The 23,965-nt window shown below is 38.4% G+C and overlaps 1 protein-coding gene across 2 annotated transcripts in view; it reads left to right on the top strand.

Moving 5' to 3' along the window:
- Window positions 1-23,965, top strand: part of gpc6a (glypican 6a) — a 143,960-nt gene that overhangs the window by 69,431 nt on the left and 50,564 nt on the right. For both annotated transcript variants that reach the window (XM_034882142.1, XM_034882134.1), the window contains exons 3-4: window positions 2,074-2,465; window positions 21,685-21,850. In XM_034882142.1, the coding sequence (XP_034738033.1) occupies window positions 2,074-2,465; window positions 21,685-21,850 (558 nt within the window). The remainder of the gene's footprint in view (window positions 1-2,073; window positions 2,466-21,684; window positions 21,851-23,965) is intronic.

Here is a 23,965-nt window from a genome sequence, read left to right as displayed (position 1 = left end):
TGTGCTTGTAGCGCTCCCCTAGTGGCATATGTGTGTAAAATATTTGTCTGGGTATATCTGGGGCACTTATCTGAACACACCCTGCGGATTTTGTGATAATTGGCCTTATGGTTGCTGATTTGTATTAATTTATGTCAAGAGCCACACCCCTTTTGAAACTTGTAATAAGCTTGATCCATTGATAATTCACTGAAAATTCTGTGTAGGAGGAGATCTCAAAAATGTGTTTTTCAAAAAATTCTAAATGGCGGAAAAATATTCTAGGTGGACCTTAATGGTCCTTGAGGCTTTTCTTGTTGAGCACATTATGCCGCACCTGTGAAATTTCAAGTCAATCAGACTTACAATGTAGGGGGCGTGATCTATGAAATTTGCATTTTGAGGCCTTAATTACAGCGCCACCATGTTTCTAGCTCATTCCAGCTCACAGGAATTTAAGCTGGTGCGGCAGACAACAAATGATAATAATAACTTAAACAGACAAACATAAAAGGGTTCTACCGCTTCACAGTTTGATCCCTAACTATGTTATTGCTATTTTATTTACAGTAAACATACATATTTTTAGCTCTTGAATGTCATCTCAATATACATTTAACACTGTATGGTTGATCCTACTTACTTATGTCAACAAATCATCTGAGCTTGATTGAGCCCTGTACAGTTTTCCTTTGTATCAACAGTGTCCCAGGGAGCACTGATAAAGTACCACATGCTTTATATATATATATATATATATATATATATATATATATATATATATATATATATATAGCTAACCTGGAGTGAAAAATTAGGATAATAAAAGAGGATTGCATCAACAGCGAGTAACAATTTATCAGGGATACACAGATGTGGCATATTTTCTGTTTTTGCACTTTCATTATGGCGTTTTAATTTAGTGAGTAGGCTAAGTTTTGAATTACTGTTAGCACTAAATAGCCTATTTCCTGTTCACACTTGCCATCTGAGGAAAATATATGTGTGTCCTTATGACAGCTTATTACAATGTGTTTCAGCCACTATTGATATTTTCAATAAACAAAGACATTCATTAACTTCATGAAGTCTAGAGGCATTTATGTTTATTGGCAATATTGCAAATGTAATTACATGAATATCTGATACAATTCCAGTACTTCATTACTGCACCATGTTAAAATCACAGTTTTATGAATATTTAACAATAATGCGCTGCGTCAGTTAGTAGTTTTGATGGTTGAATAGTCCATTAGTCGACTATTCTGCACCCCTAGCAGTGTGAAAGTTAGCAGGCTAGGCTAGCCAGCTTCCACTTTCCATAGGGAATGCAAACTAGACATCACAAAGACTCTCAAATGCTGAAAGTTGTTAATGGGTAGACATCTTAAAATTCTAATGATACATAACCAACACTAAGGGGAAGTAAGGTTGTGTAACAACATGCGTCTCATAGCAAAACTGGCTCTCAAATGTCAGTCAAATGTTGGCGTGGGAAAAAGCCCACACGGACACGTTTTCAGCAGATGTCTAAAGAGAGTTTTCTCCTCTTCTAAACTGTAAAATCATTGTAGTCATTTCATCCTTAAAAGTGATAAGAATTCAAATTTCAGTTCAGCATTAAGATTTGTTAAGACAATTGTTCTACATTTTTATTTTATAATGAAAATCTCACACAGTGTCAGTGAGGAACTAATGTGTCTGGGTGGGTGCTCAGGATGATAATGTATAGTAGTGTCTGTGTCTTAAACGTATGAATATTTTGTTAGTGTGCAATCAGAACCTTAACATTAATGATTCATAGTCCTTGTGGCCCATTCTTTCTGCTATTAAATTATTAATGCTTTGGACTTACTTTCTTCACATAATCAAGTACTTATTGTTGGCTGCTATACACTGCTCCAGTATACGCAGACAGAGCCATACATTAAAGTAAAACAACAGAACTTGATTAATCTGCACTCTTATGGATTCAAAGCTCTTTGTCTGGTCATTGTAGGAAAAGACATCCAATACTTAAAATATCGATACAATAACCCAGCTTTTTGTCTTTTCCACCTCCCCCTTCTCTTCCAAAACTATCCATCCATCTAGAGTTTTTCTTGGAGCTGCTGGACAATTCTGAGAAGTCTCTCAACAGTATGTTCACACAGACATACGGCAAGCTGTATATGCAGAACTCGGAGGTGTTCCAGGACCTGTTCACTGAGCTGAAGCGCTACTACACAGGGGGCAACGTCAACCTGGAGGAGATGCTGAATGACTTTTGGTCCAGGCTGCTGGAACGCATGTTCCAGTTACTCAACTCCCAGTACCACTTCACAGATGACTACCTAGAGTGCGTCAGTAAATACACAGATCAGCTAAAGCCCTTTGGAGATGTGCCCAGGAAACTGAAGGCCCAGGTCACCAGGGCCTTCATTGCTGCCCGGACATTTGTCCAGGGGCTAATGGTGGGTCGGGAGGTCGCCAACAGGGTTGCAAAGGTGAGTTTAATTTTCTTTTCATAGCTGCTTTGATGGTTGTCATGTTGCACGGCTGTTAGATGATCCTGTGCTGTTGAGCGGTGTTGTATTTTGCTTAAACATACAGTATTAAGCATTGCATTTAATTCCTGTAATGAAATATTAAAACATGTAATCATTCATGTGATGCTTTTTTCTGCTATATATACAGTACTCAAAGAATATGCACACTGCCAATGGTCTATCTACCTACACCTTGTTGATTTATCTGCATTGTTCATATGTTCTGAAGTCTTCACAGGACTTTACATCATTATCCTTTAGATTAGATTGCACCTGAATTATTTACTAGAAGCTAAGTAATAAAGAGCATACATTTTGATTCCATATGAAGATCCTTTCTGGATACACTTGCTCCTTGGATGTGATGGCCAGTACAACACACTTTTTATATGACTGGTGGAGTAGACAGTACACTGTATGCTCCACATTTCAGGAGATCCCCCCACACAGAGAGCAAAGCTTTGGTTTTGGTTTGCAGTGTTTCTCTTTGCTATTCTCCTTTTGTTATTCTTTCGACATTGTGTAACAGAGAAACTATAATTATTTTTCATACTAACAGCACATTTATCTTTGCTGATGTTTATGGTTTAGTTTGAGAAATTGGTTCATTTAAATAAAAAAGAAATATGTTATTGGAGCATTAATAAACCCTAGAGATTAGAAATGTGTTTTTCAAGGCTTAGCGGATATGTTTTCTAATTTCATGTTAAACACAGAAAGTTTTGCAACAGGGTTTCATCAACTTTTAAGCTATAAATAAATAACATAACCAAAGCTGGCTACTTTTGGTAGTACTGTGCATTGCTTCACTTTATGACATATATACATAAACGGGAAGGACTAATAAAACCAGTTATATAAAGTCATCATCAACATACGGATATGCAGAGTGGGCTTCCTGGAAAACCCAAACAGTAGCAATAAAGGTGTAACATATGGACTTAGAAAACTTTTTCCTGCTTTTAACTTATCTAATTGCTGGATATACCAAACGAACTTTTCTTCACTCTCCTGGAGCACCAGCTTTTCCGTGTCTATTATTTTGCTAGGAGGAAACTAAATAAAAAACCATTTGCCAAAACTAAATATCAAACAAAAGCTAGACTCCATATTGTATTAAGTTGCTGTGAGCTGTACATTCACCACTTCTAATCAGAGCCAGAACATAACGTAATCTCGGAGCTTTCTCCACGACGCAAGCTGTCCAATGCAAGAAAAAAGGAAAAGGATCTGGTTAATTCTACTGCTAATTTATAGCACTAATAACATTTCCATTACCATAGTACACACCCCAAAATCTATATTTGTCACCTGCAGTTATACACAAATTATATAAAACAACACTTTTTTTCACACACAGTTTAAATAAAACAGTTATTAAAAAATCTTCAGAGCTCAGTGGGGATGTGCTTCTTTTTAATCTGCTTTTAGCTTGAAGCTTTCTGTGCCATTCAGTCGAACAGGGGATACATCTTGTCGAAAGAGGAAAGAAACTGAGAGCGGAAAAAATGAATGAGATGTGCTGAGTTTGAGAAAAAAAACTTTAATCATTCTCATGTAGGAGGCTTAACCAACTCCCTGTGTTAAGCTCTGGCTGTACAGAGACAGATCATAGAATTGGGATTGGGAACATGTGCATTATATAATGTCACAATTTAGGTATATGACCACATGTAAATCTTGGTCATATTACAGAAAATGCTGTCAACAAAAACTATGCGGTCAACAGCAAACAACTAGGTCTACAACTTATGATAATTACGGTGGCTGGTGCTCAGGAGGCAGGGCTTGCGACCAGCTCCTCATGTTTGTATGTTGAAGTGTCCTTGAGCAAGACACTGAACCCCAAGTTGATAATGATGAGCAGACCTGGTAAGGTCCTGTAAGATAGAAAGGTATTCATTAATCAGATCATTAAGCTCATTTGTTTCTCAATAAATTCTTTATAAAATGTCCAAGCATAGTAAGAAAAACACATAAGCCAGTTTCTCAGACTATAAGGTAATGTCAATGTCAATGTTGGACCTAATGTAATAATGTAATAATAATAAGTAATAGTCTAAGTTGAGTCACATATTTGTTTGCCGTGTTAGATACACTATACAGTATGAGTTATATGTTAAATGTTAATATATGTTATATGTTGGTGTTAAATTGACTCGGCCATTGTTAATTTTCATTAACATTGAAGAAAACACATCTGGCTGCTGTCAATCATGTAAATCATTCAAGTGAATGTTTAATAAAAACTAGTAACGTTTGATGTAATATGTTCAGTTTATTAGAAAGCTGTAGAAACCAATCAAGACTTGGAATGGAGTCATATTAAAAAGCCACATTATCTATACACAGAAGAAAAGGCTACATTCAGATACATAAGCTACTTTTTCCTCTTCATTAGAACACTAAACCATTGTTAACTTTTATTACTACTGTACTGAAACTGAACCATCTCCTTAAAATATATTATCACGCTCCTCTTGTACCCACTGTCCCTCAATAGTTATGGGGGCTTGTGGGAATTTACATCATGATAGTATATACATTTTAAAGTGCCATATCCTTGCTGCTGTATATCATCTCTAAAGAATCAATCATATTAAGTTGTTTTTTTATTGTCCTTTGGCTTGCTACTGAGCGAGGCTTCCACCATTCCTCAGAGGTATTTTAGCCATTTCAGATGGAGAATTAAAACAAGGACAACTATACATCTATCCTAGGCCTAAAAGGCACCCTCACTCTGGATCAAATCCCATATTCCTCGCTTCCTCATCAATTATGAAGTGGAGCCAGGAAACAGTGTGGCATTGCTAAAGGCTGTCAGGCTGGTGAACAACCATAGAACTGCTGGTGAAGAGATGCTTGACATGACAAATCAACCTTGACCTAAAAATCACTCTGCGTTCTTGCTGCTTTCAGCATCAGAAAGCCACCTGCATCTTCTTACAACACAGTCTTAGAGTATATACAAATTTCTCACATCTTAGGTGTTTGCACAACGCTATACACAGTATATAAGGCATTCTGTCTTCATTTTCACATCCAGCAACAAGGATGTATATACTTTATGGGGGAACATTTTATTTGTGTGGTGTATAGCTGCAATTACTCGGTCTTCAGAAATCAGTGCTTTTGCTTGGTCATTCAGCAGTTTGTGTTTTTTTTAATTCATGTTAGGCCCCAGTCTAGGGATGCCTAGGACGCAACATGAACGAGGAGATGGGCCCCATCTTCCCTGTCCCCCAAGCAGCCACAAAACTTATTTTGTGTTGTCACAATGTATTTTACTTGACATTAAAAGATTCAAAGTTGATTGTGATTACATAAATATATAGAACAAAATAAAGCTTCAGGATGGCCTACTGCAAAAACAACAAACAAAACAATACTATCTAGAGAGGAAGAACTTAACATAACAAACCAACATGTGGTCAAAAGAACAACAAAGACTTTCCTCCCTAAACTAAGAAAACCGGAGAAAAGCCTAACACTTCTGGAGGTCCAGCCTTACACATGGAAATGGAAAAGTACTGAACTAAAATCAACTTAACAAAGACAATTTGTGGCTGGTTGGGAGAAGAGGAGGATGAGGATTGCCTGCTGGCCCCTTCCCAGCTGACGTCCGCCATCTTGCTTCCTTAAATATCCAGTACTCAACAGCTGCGTCCAAAAATACTGCAAGGCGAAAAGGTGGCCGAGAGTTTCCTTTTCAATGGTGCTGTAATTAAGCTGATGCTTATTAAACTTTTTTGAGAAGTAACAATCAGAGTGGTCAATAGCCCGTTCATCCTCCGCGCCTGCACAGTATGCGCGGGCGTCTACCTCTAGCTTAAAGGGTCGCGTTAAGCAGGGTGCAGCGAGAACAGGTGCACTACACAGTAACGCCTTGGCAGATTCAAAAGCGGCCTTGCAACCGGAAGACCAAACAAACGCTTTGAAGGGACTTTCGAGACCTGTGAGAGGAGACACCACATCAGAAAAGTTTCGATAAAAAACACGATGACGTAAAAACGTCTGAAGGAGCCAGGTTAGAAAATTATGCATACCTCTGTCCCCATTCCCCCCTCTTTTTCTCTGACTGTAAAGAACCACAGGTCAAGTCTGCAGTGTTATGTTTGTTTGTGTCTTATTGTTTTGTCTTATCATCTTCATCACTGCTGTTGCATTAAACCTTTTCCTAATTCTCAATTCAACCATCAGCCGCCTTTTCCTCAGAGATCCGAACGAACGCGAAGTTAGTTATGAATTTATAACATTACGCAATGTTTTCTTGGACTGTGGGACCGGAAAATCAATTATTACCGGTACTTTATCAGCCAAAGGACGCACCTGCCCCTGACCTACCTGCTTACCCAAATAGGTGGCTCTACCAAACTCACATTTCGCGAGGTTAAGGGTGAGGGAAGCCTCACGGAGACGGCTGAAAATAAGGGACAATGTGTAGAGATGGTCAGTCCAGGTGGAGGAGTAAGCAACTACATCATCCAAATAAGCTTTGCAATTTTTGTCGCCAGATAACACAATACACATCAACCGCTGGATAATAGTGGGTGCATTATGCAACCCGAATGGCACTGGTTTAAACATACGAAGAACAGACTTTTTGTCATAATGACACTTCATTTTAACTTGACTATGTGTCAGGTTATCACGGGCTAACTGACATCACGGGCTAAATGTCATGTCCAACTGACACAGTTGGACATGACATTTGTGCCTTGATCACTCTGTATAGTTTTAGGCAAACCAAAAGTTGAAAAGAATTTAATGAGGAGAGGAATGGCCTCAGGATACCGCATCGTGGCGCACATCACAGTTGAAATGTACTGATGTCAGGATTTAGTGGTAACGGACCCACACAATCTATCAACACTCGCTCAAATGGCTCACCAGGCACAGGGATCGGATGAAGTAGAGCCAGAGGAACAGGTTGATTGGGCTTTCTCACAACTTGACATTTGTGACAGGTGTTGCAATACCTCGGTACGTCAGATTTCAACCCGGGCCAAAAGAAATTGCGCAACAAACAATGGTAAGTTTTTTTCAACACCCAGGTATCCAGCTAGGCTAAAGTCATGTGCCGGACTCAAAATTGGTGCGCGATAGTCTGTTGGCACAATCACCTGATTTACAACGCGTATCTCACTGGAGTCAGGACTCCACCGTCTCATCAAGACACCGTTGGCCAGAAAAAAAACACAGACTTATATACATACGTAGTTGCATGTCATTCCCCCTCTCTCTCCCCTTTCATGTCTTCATCTGTCCTGTGGAAATAAAGGCCTAAAGATGCCCTAAAACCATTATGTTTAAAGTGTCATTCCACAAACCATCTATCATGAACAGTGTTCATGAACAGGGAAAGTTACTTAAAAAAAATAATGAGTTACAGTTACTAGATACATCTTCCAAAAAGTAACTAAATTAGTAACTCAGTTACAACTCATAACAGTAACTAGTTACTTCAGAAAGTAACTAATGTGTTACTTTCAAGTAAATTTTTAAATGCTCAAATGTGACCCCACCTCCACCCGTCTTTAATGGAACTTAAAATACATCTGCATGTTCAATTATTTATGATAAATCTGAATATTGTAGTGAAATGGACACTTAATTCAATACAGTATTAACAGAAACAATGTACACACATCTAAACTATTTTAATGTTGCTATGGGACAAAGTGAGACTAGCCTCCAATCAAATGCCATGTACATAGATATTACGTCTAGTGGAACGATACAAATAACAACATATATGTTTAGGAACTTTTGATATGTATTGCCCCTCAACAGGCCATAACTGGGCGAAATTAAATAATGCTTGTTAAGCACTATAGTAAAAATAAATAACAAATATATGCCATATACCAAATAACATAAGTGGCCTGATGTTTATAGGCCACTATATGTTTATATATCGAGCCGGCGTGTGAATGGGTGATAGAGTGAGAGAGTGACAGCGATTAGCTTCGGAGCGAGTAGCAACTCTAGAGTCATATCATAGTGCCCATGTTTTCTGACCACGGGGGAAAATCTTTAGCAGGAACCCCTCTCCTTGATTTCATAACGCCATACCTGTCTCTTGTTGATTTAGTCGCTTGTGGTGTTCATTGTGTGTCCGACTATGGGTGCTATTAACACCCGCCCAACTCTACCTCTCATTGGGTTACCATGAAATTTTACTCAACCTCAGCCAATCGTCAGCCTTTATGCGCTTGTGCGCCAAGGGAATAAAAGTCTTTGCATTATGGCTCATAGATCAAGTTGGTCTGATGAAAAAAAACTGCTTCAGTTATAGTTTTTGGAAGAAACGATAACGGTATTTCAATGGTAACAGCATATCCATAGGCAAAAGTGATAAGACAACAATGTAAATATGCTCCCAAGTCCAGTCAAAACAATTTAGAAAAATTAAAGACAACTACTCATTATACACAATGTGTGTTCAACAGTGAGCCAATTTGATCAACAGAAAATTATTCTGCATGTATTCCGATAAATAATTAATTGTTAATTGTTTTTAGGCAAAGGGTCCAATCTTTGTTTGGTTACACTTTGTCATATGCGAGGAAGTGCTGTTTTTTGGGGTTTAAATAATTATTTTGAAAGTAAATATCTGTGGGTGTTGGTCTAACAAAACAAGAAAATAATTAACAATAAGAAAAATAAATGTTAGTGGCAGCCCTAGTTCAATGTGTTACATGATTTATATTGCTTTTTTTTCCTGATGCATCAGTATCTGATCTTGGATGAATCATCAGGAAGTTTATATCATGGCAGCACATCCAGGCACCTTTGGATGTAAAAGCTTCTCAGTTTCTCTTGTTCTTCTTTCACCATGACCATTTTACCACCATTGAGAAAGTATATTAAGCCATAAAGACCTACAATAATACTTTTCCCCTAATTTTAAGAGTTGGGGAAGTTAAAATGCCTACTGGTCTATGAGAAGAATTATACAAACGTTCAGAAAATAAACCACAGGTCCAATTTATACAGTACATGAAGTGTTGAATAACTTTACATGGCCCCTGTAGGGTGGCTCTTACTAAATACCGTTAAGGCTCCAACTCAAATAACAATCAATCGTGAAAACCTGAAGTTTTCAAATTAAAAAATGTGCCTTTCATCTGAAATGGCTGCTTTCAACCATCTGTCTGTTCAATTTTCCACATTAGTTTAACACAGGATGGTGCACTGATGATGATGAGCCACACATAATTACTGCTAACAGACAGCTCTGCATGGAGTCAAATTGGAACAGGAGAGATATCGCTTCATAAAATGGGATTGCATTTAACTTGCTCTGAACAGTTTCCTGGACCCCAATACTGGATTAAGAGCAGAATCTCTCTGGATTACAGTTTTTGATGACCATTAAGAGTTTTATCCTGGGGTACTTAAAACATAGTCCAACCACATTATTATTAAGATTGCAGGGATTTGGACCTTCTGAAGGGTTTAAAGTTCATGCATTCAGGCATTTAGAGCACTTATCACTCACTCTGCAAATACAGGGGAAGCCGGCCTAGTCAATGGTGCATATTTAGCTGTGATGATGGACGGAAGGGAGGTATTTTGTAGTAAGGGATTTGTTTTTCCTAATGGCTTACACTGTCATGTTGATCTTATTATATACTCATTTTCTAACACAAACTGTCAGAGAATTTGACATCAGCTCCAAGGCAGTTTCTAATCTGTACACAACATGTACCTTTAGATAAATGCTCTAGCAGATTAGAGTCTTTGCTGAGAAATACTAGGATCAGTTCCATGTAGTTTCCATAGTTAATTTTTTTACGTGTGTAAATTTTTAGTGTTTTCTGTGCCATCACTTTAGCCCACTCACTGTCAGGGTGAAACAGTTAACCGCATTCAAAACATATTCCTCATTGGCATTCTGAAACGATTATGACTGTCCTCTATGTGGGGTCTTCCTCTAGTGTGTCTTCAGATGGCTGTACAGTGAGCCACATATTTTGGTGCAGTGTGGGAAGGGGAACGTCTTTGTTTCTGCAACACGGCGGAGGTCCATTTCCTGGCGTACAGCTCTTTCCTGCATAGTTGTCTTCAAGCTGTATACCTGTCCATATCGATGTGTTCCCAGTTGCTTGTTAGAATTTGAAACTTCTTAAAGCTGATCTTAATATTGTCCATGAAGAGTTTTTTGGGACCGCTGTGGCCTCACTGACCTTCCTTCAACTGGGAGTATAAGATCTGCTGTGGGTGACGTGTGTTTGATATTCAAATGACAAGACCAGTCATCGAAGTTGGTACTGCATTATTGTGGTGGTGATACTGAACTTGTTGGTACGGCTATCCTCCCAGTTGATCCTCAGAATATTTCTTAGTTGTCTTTGGTGATGTTGTTCCATGGCTCTCAGTTGTCTGCTATCGGTGCTCCGGCTCTGTAGACCAGGAGATTTGTTTGGCCTGAGCTGTGTTCCACTGGCACAACAGCATTTTTTTCAACATTTTTAAGAATGGTATTGTCTACTTTTTTGGTGGGCTGAGTTGATGTAGTATCCGGGTCTGCTTTATGTTTAAGGCTAGAGCCAGGGTCCTTTATGCCTTAGAAAAGGCCTTCAGGATGCCCTGGATGTCTTCTGCGGAGTGTGCTACAATGGTGTTGTCATCTGCATACTAAAGCTCCACGATGGTGGTGTTCCTGATTTTGCTCTCGGCTTTACACCTGTTAAGGTTGAGGAGCCAGCCATAAGTTCTGTTTAGGATTGGGGTTCCCTGTGGCAGGTCTTAACCAATGAGGTTGAGAATGGCAGCAATAAAGATGGCAAACAGGGTGGGTGCGATGATACAGTATATCCCTGTTGACTCCTGTTTCTACTGTAAAAGGCCCAGCCTCAGAGACGCTGTTGCTGAGGACTGCGGCTGACATGCCCTCCTGTATTAACTTCAGTATTCTGACGTACTTTTCCTAGCAATCTTGATAGTATGCTCCACAGAGCCTGGCAGTCTAAAAGTCAAAGGCCTTTGTGAGGTATATGAAGGCCATGTACAAAGGCTGCTTTTGTTCACTGAATTTTTTCTGTTGTTGGTGTGCTGTGAATATCATGGCTTTGGAATGTGCCATGTTTTTACTGGCAGGTTATATCATTTTTCGAGGTGTGAAAAGCTTTCCTTTCTATGGACATGAGCTGTTATATCTCTGTGTAATTCTCATTAAACCAGTCATGATGTTTTTTGGACTTGTACCCAATGGTGGTTTTACAGGTATAGAGGATGGAGGATTTGAGCAGACTCCAGTGCTCTTTGATGTCATCACATTATTCGTTTTCAACGCTTTCCAAGAGAGGCCTGAAGTCGCTGCTGGGTAGCAGTGTCCTAACTGCTGCTCCAGACATGTCCATATAACATGGAAAAATAATGGAAGAACAATTGGCAGATTAATCAATAATGAAAATAATTGTTTGAGTAAAATTAAATGAAGACAATTATTAAACATTAGGTGTGTGTAAATAAATCTTACTCACATCTTACTCCCTAATCAAGGAAGTGATCATAAATTACAGTGTCCTTTACTGTATGTTATCTAGTAGAGTCTCATGTAGATTAGTATCTGTATTTATGATGTTGCACAACCAGAAAGAGGACTAATACAATTTGACAACAGATTCTGCTCAGGGCAGATTAACTGACCTCCTCCATATGAGAATATGGTTCATCCATGTTTCTCAGCTGAGGCCGACTTCTACAGATGCACTGGACAAACTTGTCTGTCTCTCTCTCTCCCTCTCTCTCTGTCTGTCTCCTTCTCTCTCGCTGGCTCACAGCTCACACAGCTTGCTGGGGATAAGGCCTCAGCCACATTGCTGTGACGGCAGATGGCATCTGGCTCAAAAAGGTTGGCACGTCATCGGGAAATGTGCTGCACCAAAGATGTCCTTTTTAATTAAAAGATTTTGATCTGTGGTGAACCGCAGAATGTTGGAAAAAATGAGAGACAGCATGTGGTCTGAAATACAAGGACATGATATAAAACGATAATTAAGAAATATACTATATACGTCTCTCTACAGTATATGCACTTTAAATTCATATTGAAAACTTTGAAATGTACTGATGATGGAGTCACCCTGATACTGAGGGGGAGGACATTTAGAACGAAATACAAAAGGACAGAAAATCGATCCATCAAATTTTAATGTTCAATTGTCTGGTAAAAAAAAGTTTTATCCAACAACTGGTGAAAATATGTCACATCAGTTGCCAGCCCAGATGACATCTTATGACTACTTGTTTGCACCTTGGCTTAAAGTGTATGGCACCACATATTTATTTTACAAGCACTTAGAGAAGGTTGTCAGTACCGATGTTGTGACATTTGTACAGAGGTTTCTTGGCAGCCGCATGAGAACTATTTGCCCCTGGCTGGGCTGCAGACCTTCAAAGTTAGATAGACACAGGGGGAGTGCTGTGCTTTAAAACAGGAGGTGCCATGGAAGATGGATAGAAATATGTGCAGGTCTTGTTCCCACCAGAGATGCTGAATGGCTCAGGGTACGCTGGGCATCGTCATCGAGCAGCATGGGCCTGGCTTTTAATATGTTTGCACTTGTCTTGGTAAATTAAAGAAACAGTCCCAACTGCTACTCCAGACATGCCGTATAACATGGTACATGTCAGGGTAGATCAACGGGTGATCCCATACCTCCCCAAGAAAGACATTTGAGCAGACTCATGTGGGTTGCCAGGCCTGCCAAGTGCTGTATGTTGTTTTGTGGAGGCACAGCTGTTCACATGTGGATTATTCTGTCAGTCTCAGACAGTCATTGATTTGACAGCAAGTGATTTTAGTGCAGCCTCTTTGGAATTGTCTCCATCTTACATTTAACATGGTGAGTGGAGGGAGATTTTAAAGTTTACTGAGAAGCACAGAAAAGAGACATGATTAGTGAAAGTACAAAGTGCTATGGCCTTTGGTTTATTATCAATGACAACGTTAGTGTATACGGTTTCATATTGTGCACAGTATATGACTGTATACCAAAGGATTGTTAGTCATCCTAAGTCTACCCATTTGCTTATCTTATACTATATCCTCTGAGGGGTGGATTCACAATCGGGTTGCTCGGCTTTTGTGCCTGCTAAACCTGCACAAATACTATAGGACAAAAACAAACCGTGTAATTCATAAAGCACCCGCACTTGTGAAGTGTGCACACCTAACTACGTTGTCAAGCAAATAGTGTCCTGGTGCTCCTGTATTATTTTTACTTATTTGAATGAGTTAAAATACTGTACATACAGTATATCTGGTGCAAAATGGGCCCCTTTCTATGCAAATGGAACTTGTTGTCAATTCACAAAGATCACCACTAATAACCACATGCAGTTTGAGTTAATTTATTAGAGTCTTCAGAGAGTTGGTGAGAACTGAAGCACACCCACAGCACTGAAAGGCTCAGATATTATTCCCAAATATTTTTTTATCTCTGTTAGGTTTAATTATGAAATTATTAGTTATTTGAAAATAATGTAGTACATGCTACTGTTAAATCAACAATTCACAACAAGCAAACCTGAGCATACTGTATATTTTGTAAGTACACATGAGACAGTGGCTTTGTTTATGATTCAAAAAGAACTTAGTTTAAGGTCCAGTATGTATCATGTTTAGTTGTTTATTATCAAAATCGGTGTTGCCTGTTCATAAACTTCACAATATATTTACCACCATCATCAAGTCCAAGTATTCCTTTTGGCTTGAAATTTAACATTTGCATTTTCTTCAACGCTCCATATTCATGCGCCATCTTGAAAAACGTTAGTCGGTAAGAGACATATGCATGTCTGTCACATGATAAACTCACAGGTGCTGCTAATGCTGCTAATGGGTATTGTCGCTTACCGGGCCCAGCAAGTTTGAAGAAGGAAACATGGTGGACCACACGTATTCAAAATCCAAATTTCAGGAACAAGAGTCTTCTTCTTTGCCCAGAAAAAGGATAGTGAAAGAGCAAGAGACCGGCTTTTTGAAGAGTAAAAGCTAGCGTTGCTGTAATAGATACTTTAAACTGCGTGGTGTGAGATAGTTAAAAAAACACAGATCAGTGTCACTTCTGCAATCATTTTACATTGATATCATCCAAAATATGTGTGTAATGTGCATCATTTGAATGGGTGAACTGCATATGTTTAACAATGCAAGGGTAAAAGGCTTTCATCAACATCTATAACACAGTCTTGATGATGCACTGCTTGCTGACATATTGTAAGCAAGTAAGGTCATCACTAAATGTCCTTTGTCAACACATTACAACAACACAATAATTTAAGAAAACAATAAACCGGAAAAGTAGCGATTGAAATAAATTGCTACGTGTCTCGAGCCGACATACTTGAAAACGCAAATATCGACCCGATATATCGGCTAGCCGATAAAATTGGTCTATCAATAATCTTAATGCTAGATGGGAAAAATTCCTACACAGTGGACCTTTAAGGTCAGATTACTACCTCAATGGTTAAAGTAGAGGACAGTTTATGCAAGGGCAATGCAATAGAGGTAAAAAAAAAATTTGCATGTGCATAAAGAAAACCATTTTTTAACATGTAATTTTTGTTACATTAAATGCTTTTATTTACTTAATAAAGTCAAAACGACATGGGGAAGTCTAGTAAGAGAGGGATCACCCAACAATAAAAACTTCATCATAGAAATAATACGTGTATAAATTAACATTTATATACAATGTTAGTAATAATAAATTAACTACTGCTTTAAGTTTAAGCTCTAACAGCATCACATTGTATGAGCTCTTGTATGTGCAAGTAAAACTTTATTCTAAGTACTAAACGCAGCTGACAGTTAAATGTTATGGCGATCAGATTATTAAAGAATATTAAACTCTGAAAACTATTATAAGAGCTCATGTTTTAAATCTTTTTGTATGTGATAAGTAGCAGTTGTGCTTCACGAACTTTGCTTTTAAACAAAAAACACTACTTAAAGCAGATGCAGACATACACGATAATGCACATTTTACCGCATTACAGACGTATGTTATTAAAGTAGATCTTTAAACTTAACTATGCATTGGCATTATTTCTGTCTTGTCATCACTTCAGTTTGCTCTTCTTTCTCTATGATTTCACAAAGCCTTAGCTTATGTCAGTGCAGCAGACGGATAGTGTGTGAAGGTTTTAATGTTGTCTTCTGTGAACATCTTCCAGCTTATGTTATGAATTTTCTAAGGAATTCATCTTTAGATTTGTATTGCAAACCTTTAGTGTAATCCTTTTGGTTAGGAAGAATTAAGTGAAGTTTTTACGCAGGCATTTGGTGCGACCAGGCACGTGTTTCTCTTGGTAGCAGATGGGAGTCTGATTTGCTCAGTGACAGATCACTCATATTGCCATTGACAGTAATGGCTGTGCAATTGAGTGGGGACATTGGGGCACCAATGCAGTCTTACATCCATGTCCAATCAGTGCAAAGTAACGCAGCCTGTCACAATAATTATGACAGAACTATTGAGACAATTTTTTGGCGACAGTCTCACTGTCCCACTAGTGTTCCCCTTGATTGGCCTTGGTAGCTTGCAAAGTCATTGTCATTTCTCACAACTTCATTACTTTATGGCACAAAGCAATTTCCATCATCTGTGCTGTTCTCACTCTGTTACTCCTAAAGGGAGTTCACGCCATATGTGCATGACAACACCCTGTTGGCTAGACAAGGTGATGTCTTCTAAGAGTGTGTTTTACAGTTATCTGCCATTATGATAGTCTTGTCTATTATTGTAATGATTTACAATAAGAAAGAAAAAAGAAATGACTTGCTTTATTATTGCTTGGCTCATTGCATTTATAATCTTACATTTTCATTTGTGATCATCTCTATGAAGTTGAAGTTCACATCAGCTGGCTGAAATGGTGACTGCATCTTTAAGATGCTCTTTAAAGCAAAGGAGTAAGGCACTTTTTAAGCCTCACCCCGCCGCTCTCAATTAAAAAAATAAATACTTAGTAAGTAAGTAAAATTCTTACATTTGTTGATATGATAAATGTTCCCTTAAAATAGGTATTGACAAAATAATTAATTTTAATTCATTATCAAAAGTGACTCAGCATGGCCACCACAAATTTTAGATACTTGTCATTATTTCATTGTTCTTCATTCTTCTACTCTACAATGCAGAGAGAAATATTATACTTTATTTTATACTTTTTATGTATATATATATATATATATATATATATATATATATATATATATATATATATACGTATATATGTATATTACTTCATAGATTACCTCTGATACTTAGTACATTTAGTACATTTAGTGAGTAATACTTTTATTATATTGCAGTATTGTCTTTGTGATTGGCTTTAACTTATGTAGAGTGATAATTCCTTCACAGCTGCAAAAGTCTTACACTGACTGGCACACAAACACATGCTCTCCATGTGGAGTTATAGCACTTAAAAATCAGATAAATAGATTAGTGTATCTCACTCTGGATCTAAGGCATCTCGCGCCCCAGTCCAACACTCAGCCTGCTGTGAAATATTCCATCCACTGAACTGTAAATAAATGCTAACAAGATTATCAGATTACCCTTCATCCGGGCCATACAGCGACTGCTGGGCACAGTAACTGCAGTGATGTAAAAATCCCTGTAAAATAATTGTGTTAGGAGGCACCATTTTAATGCAAATTTTTTAAGGCTCACAAAGCTCAAGGGCAGCCTAAAACACCTTCCAATTTGCAGTATGAAATATATTTTTTGGTTGCCTTTAAAAAGCCTCACTGAATGTAAAGAGGGCAGTGGGAATAAGTCTATAGCATAGGCTGTCTGGAAACTGGGCCATGTTTAATTGAATTGACAGAAACAGATTAATCCCAGAACTTTTTAATTATTTGTTATTGTCATGAATCAATACTGTACTTGATTGTTCAATATGGAAGAAAAATTATGATGTTTTTAAATTATACAAAATGACATTTGCAATGGTTTTCTGATGTTAATTAGATGATATAGAACACATTTTTATTTTGCTTCTCTTTATCGCTGACATAGTTTATACCACAGCAGCGATACAGTAAATTTATTAAGGGAATATATTCCCATCCATGATAGTGGTTTAAACTGGATTTAATGTCCTTGCACAAGTAAAGTGAGTGGGTGGGGCTGAACCAATAGAGAAAACAAAAGGCTCACTCTATCTCTCTCTCTCTCTCTCTCTGTCTTTCATCCGTCACTATAACAAATGTAAATCTTTATATTTATATGTAAATCGGCCTGTGACATAGAATGATTCAAATAGCATGATAGGAAAATGTTATATTTAATCCGTGGGGTTTGAGTCATCAACGTTGGAGAGGGAAGAGATTGCTGGAGATGCATGGGGATGCGGGTGAAGGTGAAAGTTCAATCTAAAAACTATCTCTTCCCTGTCTCGGTTATTGTAGACTGGTGAACTGCATGTAGCAGCCAGATTCGACTTGTGGTTTTTTATGTTTGATACTGATTTGGTCAATAACAAAAGTAAAGCACAGGCACAGATTGACCAGACTCAGATCTAAAGGTGCTTTTATAATCTGCAAACACAGTATTGCATAAACTTTAAGAAACTGCAATACCCCGAAACTTACCCCCAATTTCCACAGGATGGGTAATGGCTGTGGATCGGCTCCGATGTGTGACGGCTCCGTGCTCCGCCGTCCGTCAATACCCACCAGTAACGGATTTGTTGCAGAATGGCTGCGGCCATGACTGACAGCTGAAGTCTCGAGAACCTGTGAGATCTCTCAAATTCTTGTAGAATAGAACCACAAAAACAACAACAGTTTGTTTCCATCCAGAGGAGTAGAGCAGATCCGCAGCCGTTCCGTATCCTGTGGAAAATGGGGGTTAGTCTATATTGACAGCGTTTCATTTATGGAATTGTTCTGGTGCCGCTCAGGTTTCCGTCGTATGTCCCTCCTTTTTGGCCGGACGTCTTTTTGGCCGGACGTCCCTCACCTTTCCGTTTTTTTCATGTTCGGTAAACTCCAGCCAATTCGGGAAACATTCTCTGAACTAGAACCGACAATCACATTATATTTATTTTTTTCTTTAGTAAAAGTATCATTGCACTCTTGACAGCCATTTTAATTCCAGAGCTTGCTTCCCCACGTGCACATGTTCCACCAAAACAAGTTCCTTCCCACCGCTGTTTTGCAGAGGCACTGCAGCTGTGTCTGACGTATAGCACCGCCCAAGATGATTGTGATTGGTTTAAAGTAATGCTAATAAACCAGATCAAATTTTTCCCCTATCCAGGAATGTTGAGTGGACTAGCCAGACCCTCCTTTGCAGTGCTGTGGAGGATGTCTGGCAATGCAAGACTACAAGATCACATTCTTTTAGCTGACGCTTTTATACAAAGCGACTGACAATAAGTGCGTTCGACCATCATAAAGTAAGCAAATCATTATAGAAATCATGAAGTGTGAATTGGCAAGATTGGCAAATAAGATAAGCTCTGTCCAAAGCAAACACTGTGATTGTCACGTACTTGGTGCTGTTTGTCTCTCCAAATGTTGCAGTAACACCTGCCTGTTCGCTCTGTTTGTCTGGTAGTGTATTGTCCGGGTTTCTCTCCGTCTGTTTCATCTGTATCTGTCTCTCTGTTTTCTTGGTGTTTGTTTTTCTGCAACTTTGGCAGCGACTTTGGCTTTCTACACAGCCAGTTCTTTCTCTGTTTGCACTTCTTTTTCTTTTTTTTGGTACTCCCTCCAGCACTGCCTGTGAATTAGAAAAAGTAGAAAGAAATTAAACTCAAGGTAATGTTGTGCATACAATCTAATGACTGTGAAGGGTCCATCCAGGCTGATAGCAGACACCTATACTAATAATAATATAAATCATTTATAATTATATAAATTGGCAAGATCTAATACCCCTATTTAGCATTCATAAAACCTTCATAAACCTTATTATAACACAGTATAATGTAAGCAAATGTTAGTGTTAATATCTGTTTAGAGGTGGAGGCTGACACAGGTGAGTAGGCCTGGTTAAGATGAACCACAATGCAAACATTGCTTAGCATAAACATTTATCAATAAACAGCTGGAAATAGACAGCCTTGCTTTATGTAGCACTGACTTCCATGGCTGCTAAGAACTGCAAACCAATGGATTATCCTTGTTACACAAGGAAAAACATTACGCACATGGCATGACATACAGTACAACAATATGAGATTAAGGAAGTCTCCATCACAGTCCCCATGCTTACGAATGCTTAATAGGGAGACTTACATATTACATCTCTGTTTTCCATTTTTTTTCAAGCTGGCAAAACTAGCAAACTGAATTGAAAAATCAACAGTTTGGTGGCCATTAGTTCAATTCTTTAGCATTTTCCCACAAGTAACAAAAATACTGTAGGTGCGTACACACACACACACAAACTCACACACACACACACACACAAACATACTTATGATTATTTTGGTTTCATTTAATCCTAAAGTAATACCATAAAACCAGCAAAAGCTCCATTAGTAACATCAGATTATTTTTCTAATTTAGAAGCCTGACACATTAATGGTTTCCATGTCAGCTGTAAAATGTGGTTGATCAAATGAACCTTGTGTGAAATATATATGTTAACCACACTCCCAGTACAATAATGTTAAAGTAAAATCAAATACAGACTACAGTGTTCAAATCAGACTGTAGACAAGGCCAAAGCTGAATGAAGTGTCATAGCACAGCATCAAATGTTGCTACGGAGCTGCTGTACAGAGGTACACTGATGTTTCTCACTTTTATCTTTGGGTGTATTTATATCCTCTGCTTTAGTGTCTCTATATGTTTCTGTTTTCTCTTTTCCGACAATATTAATGTTAATGCAAGTCAAATAATAACAACAATAGTAATGAGAAAGAAAATGGAATATAAAAAAATTGTAATGAACAAATCCTCAGAATATAAACTCATCTTAATTACATGTCTCTCTGTCCTGGAAGAGGATCCCTCCTTTGATTTGTTCTTTCCTGTGATTTCTTCTGTTTGTTTTTCCCTGTAAAGGTTTTTCCATTATCTAAATCGAGGGTCTAAAGGGTGTTTAAGATTCTACAGATTATAAAGCTCATCAAGGCAAATTTGTAAATAGGCTGTACAAAAATTGAAAGTTCCATCCATCCATCTTCGACCGCTTATCCGGTATTGGGTCGCGGGGGCAGCAGCTCCAGCAGGGGACCCCAAACTTCCCTTTCCCGAGCCACATCAACCAGCTCCGACTGGGGGATCCCGAGGCGTTCCCAGGCCAGGTTGGAGATATAATCTCGCCACCTAGTCCTGGGTCTTCCCCGAGGCCTCCTCCTTGAAAGTTGACATAACTTAACTTTTAGAAACGGCAACTTAATCACTGTTGTGCTCATATGGATGAACATGACATTACTAACTTAACATGTCTCCTAAAATCTTTTCTTTGATGGGTAGATGTATTTGTCTGCCACAGCTAAACCCTTATTATATAGTATAGAAGATGTGTCCAGTTGTGTAGTCCATATGACAACCACTGCAATCTGCCAACCTTCCCTGCTCTCTCTCTCTCTCTTTCTCTCTCTCTCTCTCTCTCTCTCTCTCTCTCTCTCTTTCTCTTTCTCTCTCTCTCTCACACACACACACAGACACACATACCAGCTGTCTCTAGAGTGTGTACTGGACACAATCTAAAGTCAAGCATGAATACAGAGGCTGACAGGCCAATTATCAGATGTACTCTTCGTTCTGCATCTCCACCACTGAAGGGAAGCAGATGTGAGAATCCTGTCGCTTTCACTCAAGCCGGTACAATGACATGGCCCAACAACAAAAGGAACAGCCTTCACAAGGAATTGAGATGGACAGAGTTGTAAACATCGTATTGTCATACAGTTTTATCTGGTGGGTTTTCAGAAGCTTCAGAAGATGTGATGTAGTGTTGGGATGTTGGTCAAAAATGCATCTGACTCTTTCAATTGGAATTGCATTCCTCATAGATGCTTTGTAGAAATCTTAAATGTCCAGAAATGTTATGTGCAACATTACTCTATTTTATCACAACTTCTCTTTCTGATCTAGGTATCATACTGCATGTCATAAAGCAATTACTGAGCTTTAATGAGCTTGAAAAGACATGACATAACTTAAAAATGTCTCCTTGCTTCATAGGTGAATGTAGCACCAGCATGTGTCAAAGCCTTGACCAAGATGTTGTACTGTCCATACTGTCGCGGCATGCCTGGGCTGAAACCCTGTCACAACTACTGTCACAACGTTATGAGGGGCTGTCTTGCCAACCAGGCAGACCTAGATGCTGAATGGAACCTCTTCATCGGTAAGAAATAAATAAATTCTGCTTCAAATCGAGTGCCCTTGCACCTTGTTTCTCAGTTTCTCTTTGTAATATTTTTGAGGTTTGTGTGTCTGTCTGCCTGTCTGCACACTCATACTTCTAAGGCTGCATGTAACTTTTCCAAGGCAGTGTCTTTGAATAGTCTCTGTGGGAATTCAGTAGGATGTGCTGTGTTAGATTCAACTTTAAAGGATTTGCAGAGACAAAACTGAAATCTTATTTGTGCAACCATTCCGTCTTTTTTCAGTCTGGAATGTTTTTTGCTGTTGCTGGAACCCTGGCATAGTGCTTAAAGCTCTGTTTCTTGCTGTTTGGGATTGATAAAAGAGAGCAGGCAAACACATTTTCTATAGTGTTTCCAGCTGAGCTCGGTGAGTAATATAGCACTACGGTTAGGTTGTAAGTAGCTGGATGCTCTAAGCCCTCCTGTTAAATGGATACCAAGGAGGCACATAGAGTGTTCCCTCTGGATCTTTTGTAGGCCAATAGTTTATTTGTTATGCACCCCAATCGCATCCTCCCACCCACACTAACAGATTTTTTTTTAAATGGGGTGACGCTTTTTTAAGAGGCATCCCTGAAGACAGTGTGTCAAGTGAACTGTACTTCTAAGCTTTTGGCTGTTTTGTGACAGGCCTGTCATTCGAGAAACCATCAGATGACGTACCGCTTGTTCTCTCCCATGGCATGTCTGAAGTCTCAGATCAACACAGGCCCCTGTGCACTGAATGAGATGTCTCGCAGCTTTATGACGTGTTAAAAAGTTAGTGTCTTGTTCGGTTGTGAAGAGGCAAATCTATTGCCGCAACGGGACGTTCTGTTTGACAGTAATGGGAAGAGCTGTTGTTGCAACAGAATGATGAATCTGGTAAGACAAAAACACCCTTGGGGTGTAGAAAAAGTGTTGTTTTTTTTTTAATTTTGTTCCAGTTTTTGTTCAGACATTGTTTTTTTGGTTTGAAGACAATGTTGTTGGGAGTATTATAATTACAAATGTAGAACCCAAGGGATGTTTGTTTTCAAAATGAAAGACACATTTTTGATGTCTACTGACATTTTGTATTCATTATACTGTTGCTAAAGAACTTCGATTTGCTTACAATGCAGCAAGCAAGAAATATTGATTTGCCTTTCAGAGACCACTTCTAAATGTGTCACAGGTCAGTTATCGCCACTAGAGCACATCTTTGCATTATAAAAATGTATGGATTGAGCCCTTACACAATCTGTCATTGTCATCCCTTTAAATCATCACTTATTAGAGAAGGTTAGATTAGAGCCAAAGCCTTCAATTTTAAGGAGCCATCAATGACATTTACCTGTGGACTTTGTTCCTAGCTAAATGTTACTATCAATATCATTAATTCGAAAGACAATAGAAAGGAGAGAAACGCTTTTCATTTAGTTTTAAATTTAAACAGCAAGAGAGAAGATGAGTTCTGAAAATGGTCCATAATCTTTCTAAATCCAGTTGAATCGGGGACATTTATGTAACAAAATAGCATTGCTTCTTTTATTAAAAACACAAAAAATAGAGGAATGCCAACTTGGCTAAACTAAAACCAGCTAATGTTTTTTTCTCTCTTTCATATACAAAGTTGAGCTTGCGTCATTCTTACTTAATGGAGCACATCCAAATTGTACTGACTATTGCATCTTTTTGGGGAGAGACTTTGGAAGATATGACAGATAAATAAAACAAGGTTGACCGATTTATATTTCAGTATATTTAGCATTGTCAATTTATTGTTAGATTTAATTAAATACAGTGAATTAGATTTGGGCAATATGGCAAGAAATGTGATCCCAATATTAACATATCTCCACAATTCAAGTGGTAATTTTTGTTTTAGCGTGATGTCACGGTGATTCGGTCTATACTAGCTGCATTCAATTTAATGCTTTATTTAATGTTTGTTTAATGACTTTGGAAATATGACCTGTGATTACACCGAGGAAAACAAAAACATTTACCCTGCCAAGAATTTTCTTTTGAAACTGGTTAAATATAACAATCTGGCTCATAAACATTTTTTCTCACTTTGAGTTAAATTTCTAGATAATATAAGTGTCACATTAGGTAAGTCTGAGCCAACT

The sequence above is a fragment of the Etheostoma cragini genome, chromosome 1 (assembly GCF_013103735.1).
Source record: "Etheostoma cragini isolate CJK2018 chromosome 1, CSU_Ecrag_1.0, whole genome shotgun sequence".
NCBI lineage: Eukaryota > Metazoa > Chordata > Actinopteri > Perciformes > Percidae > Etheostoma > Etheostoma cragini.
This window is presented reverse-complemented; position numbering and strand designations above follow the sequence as displayed.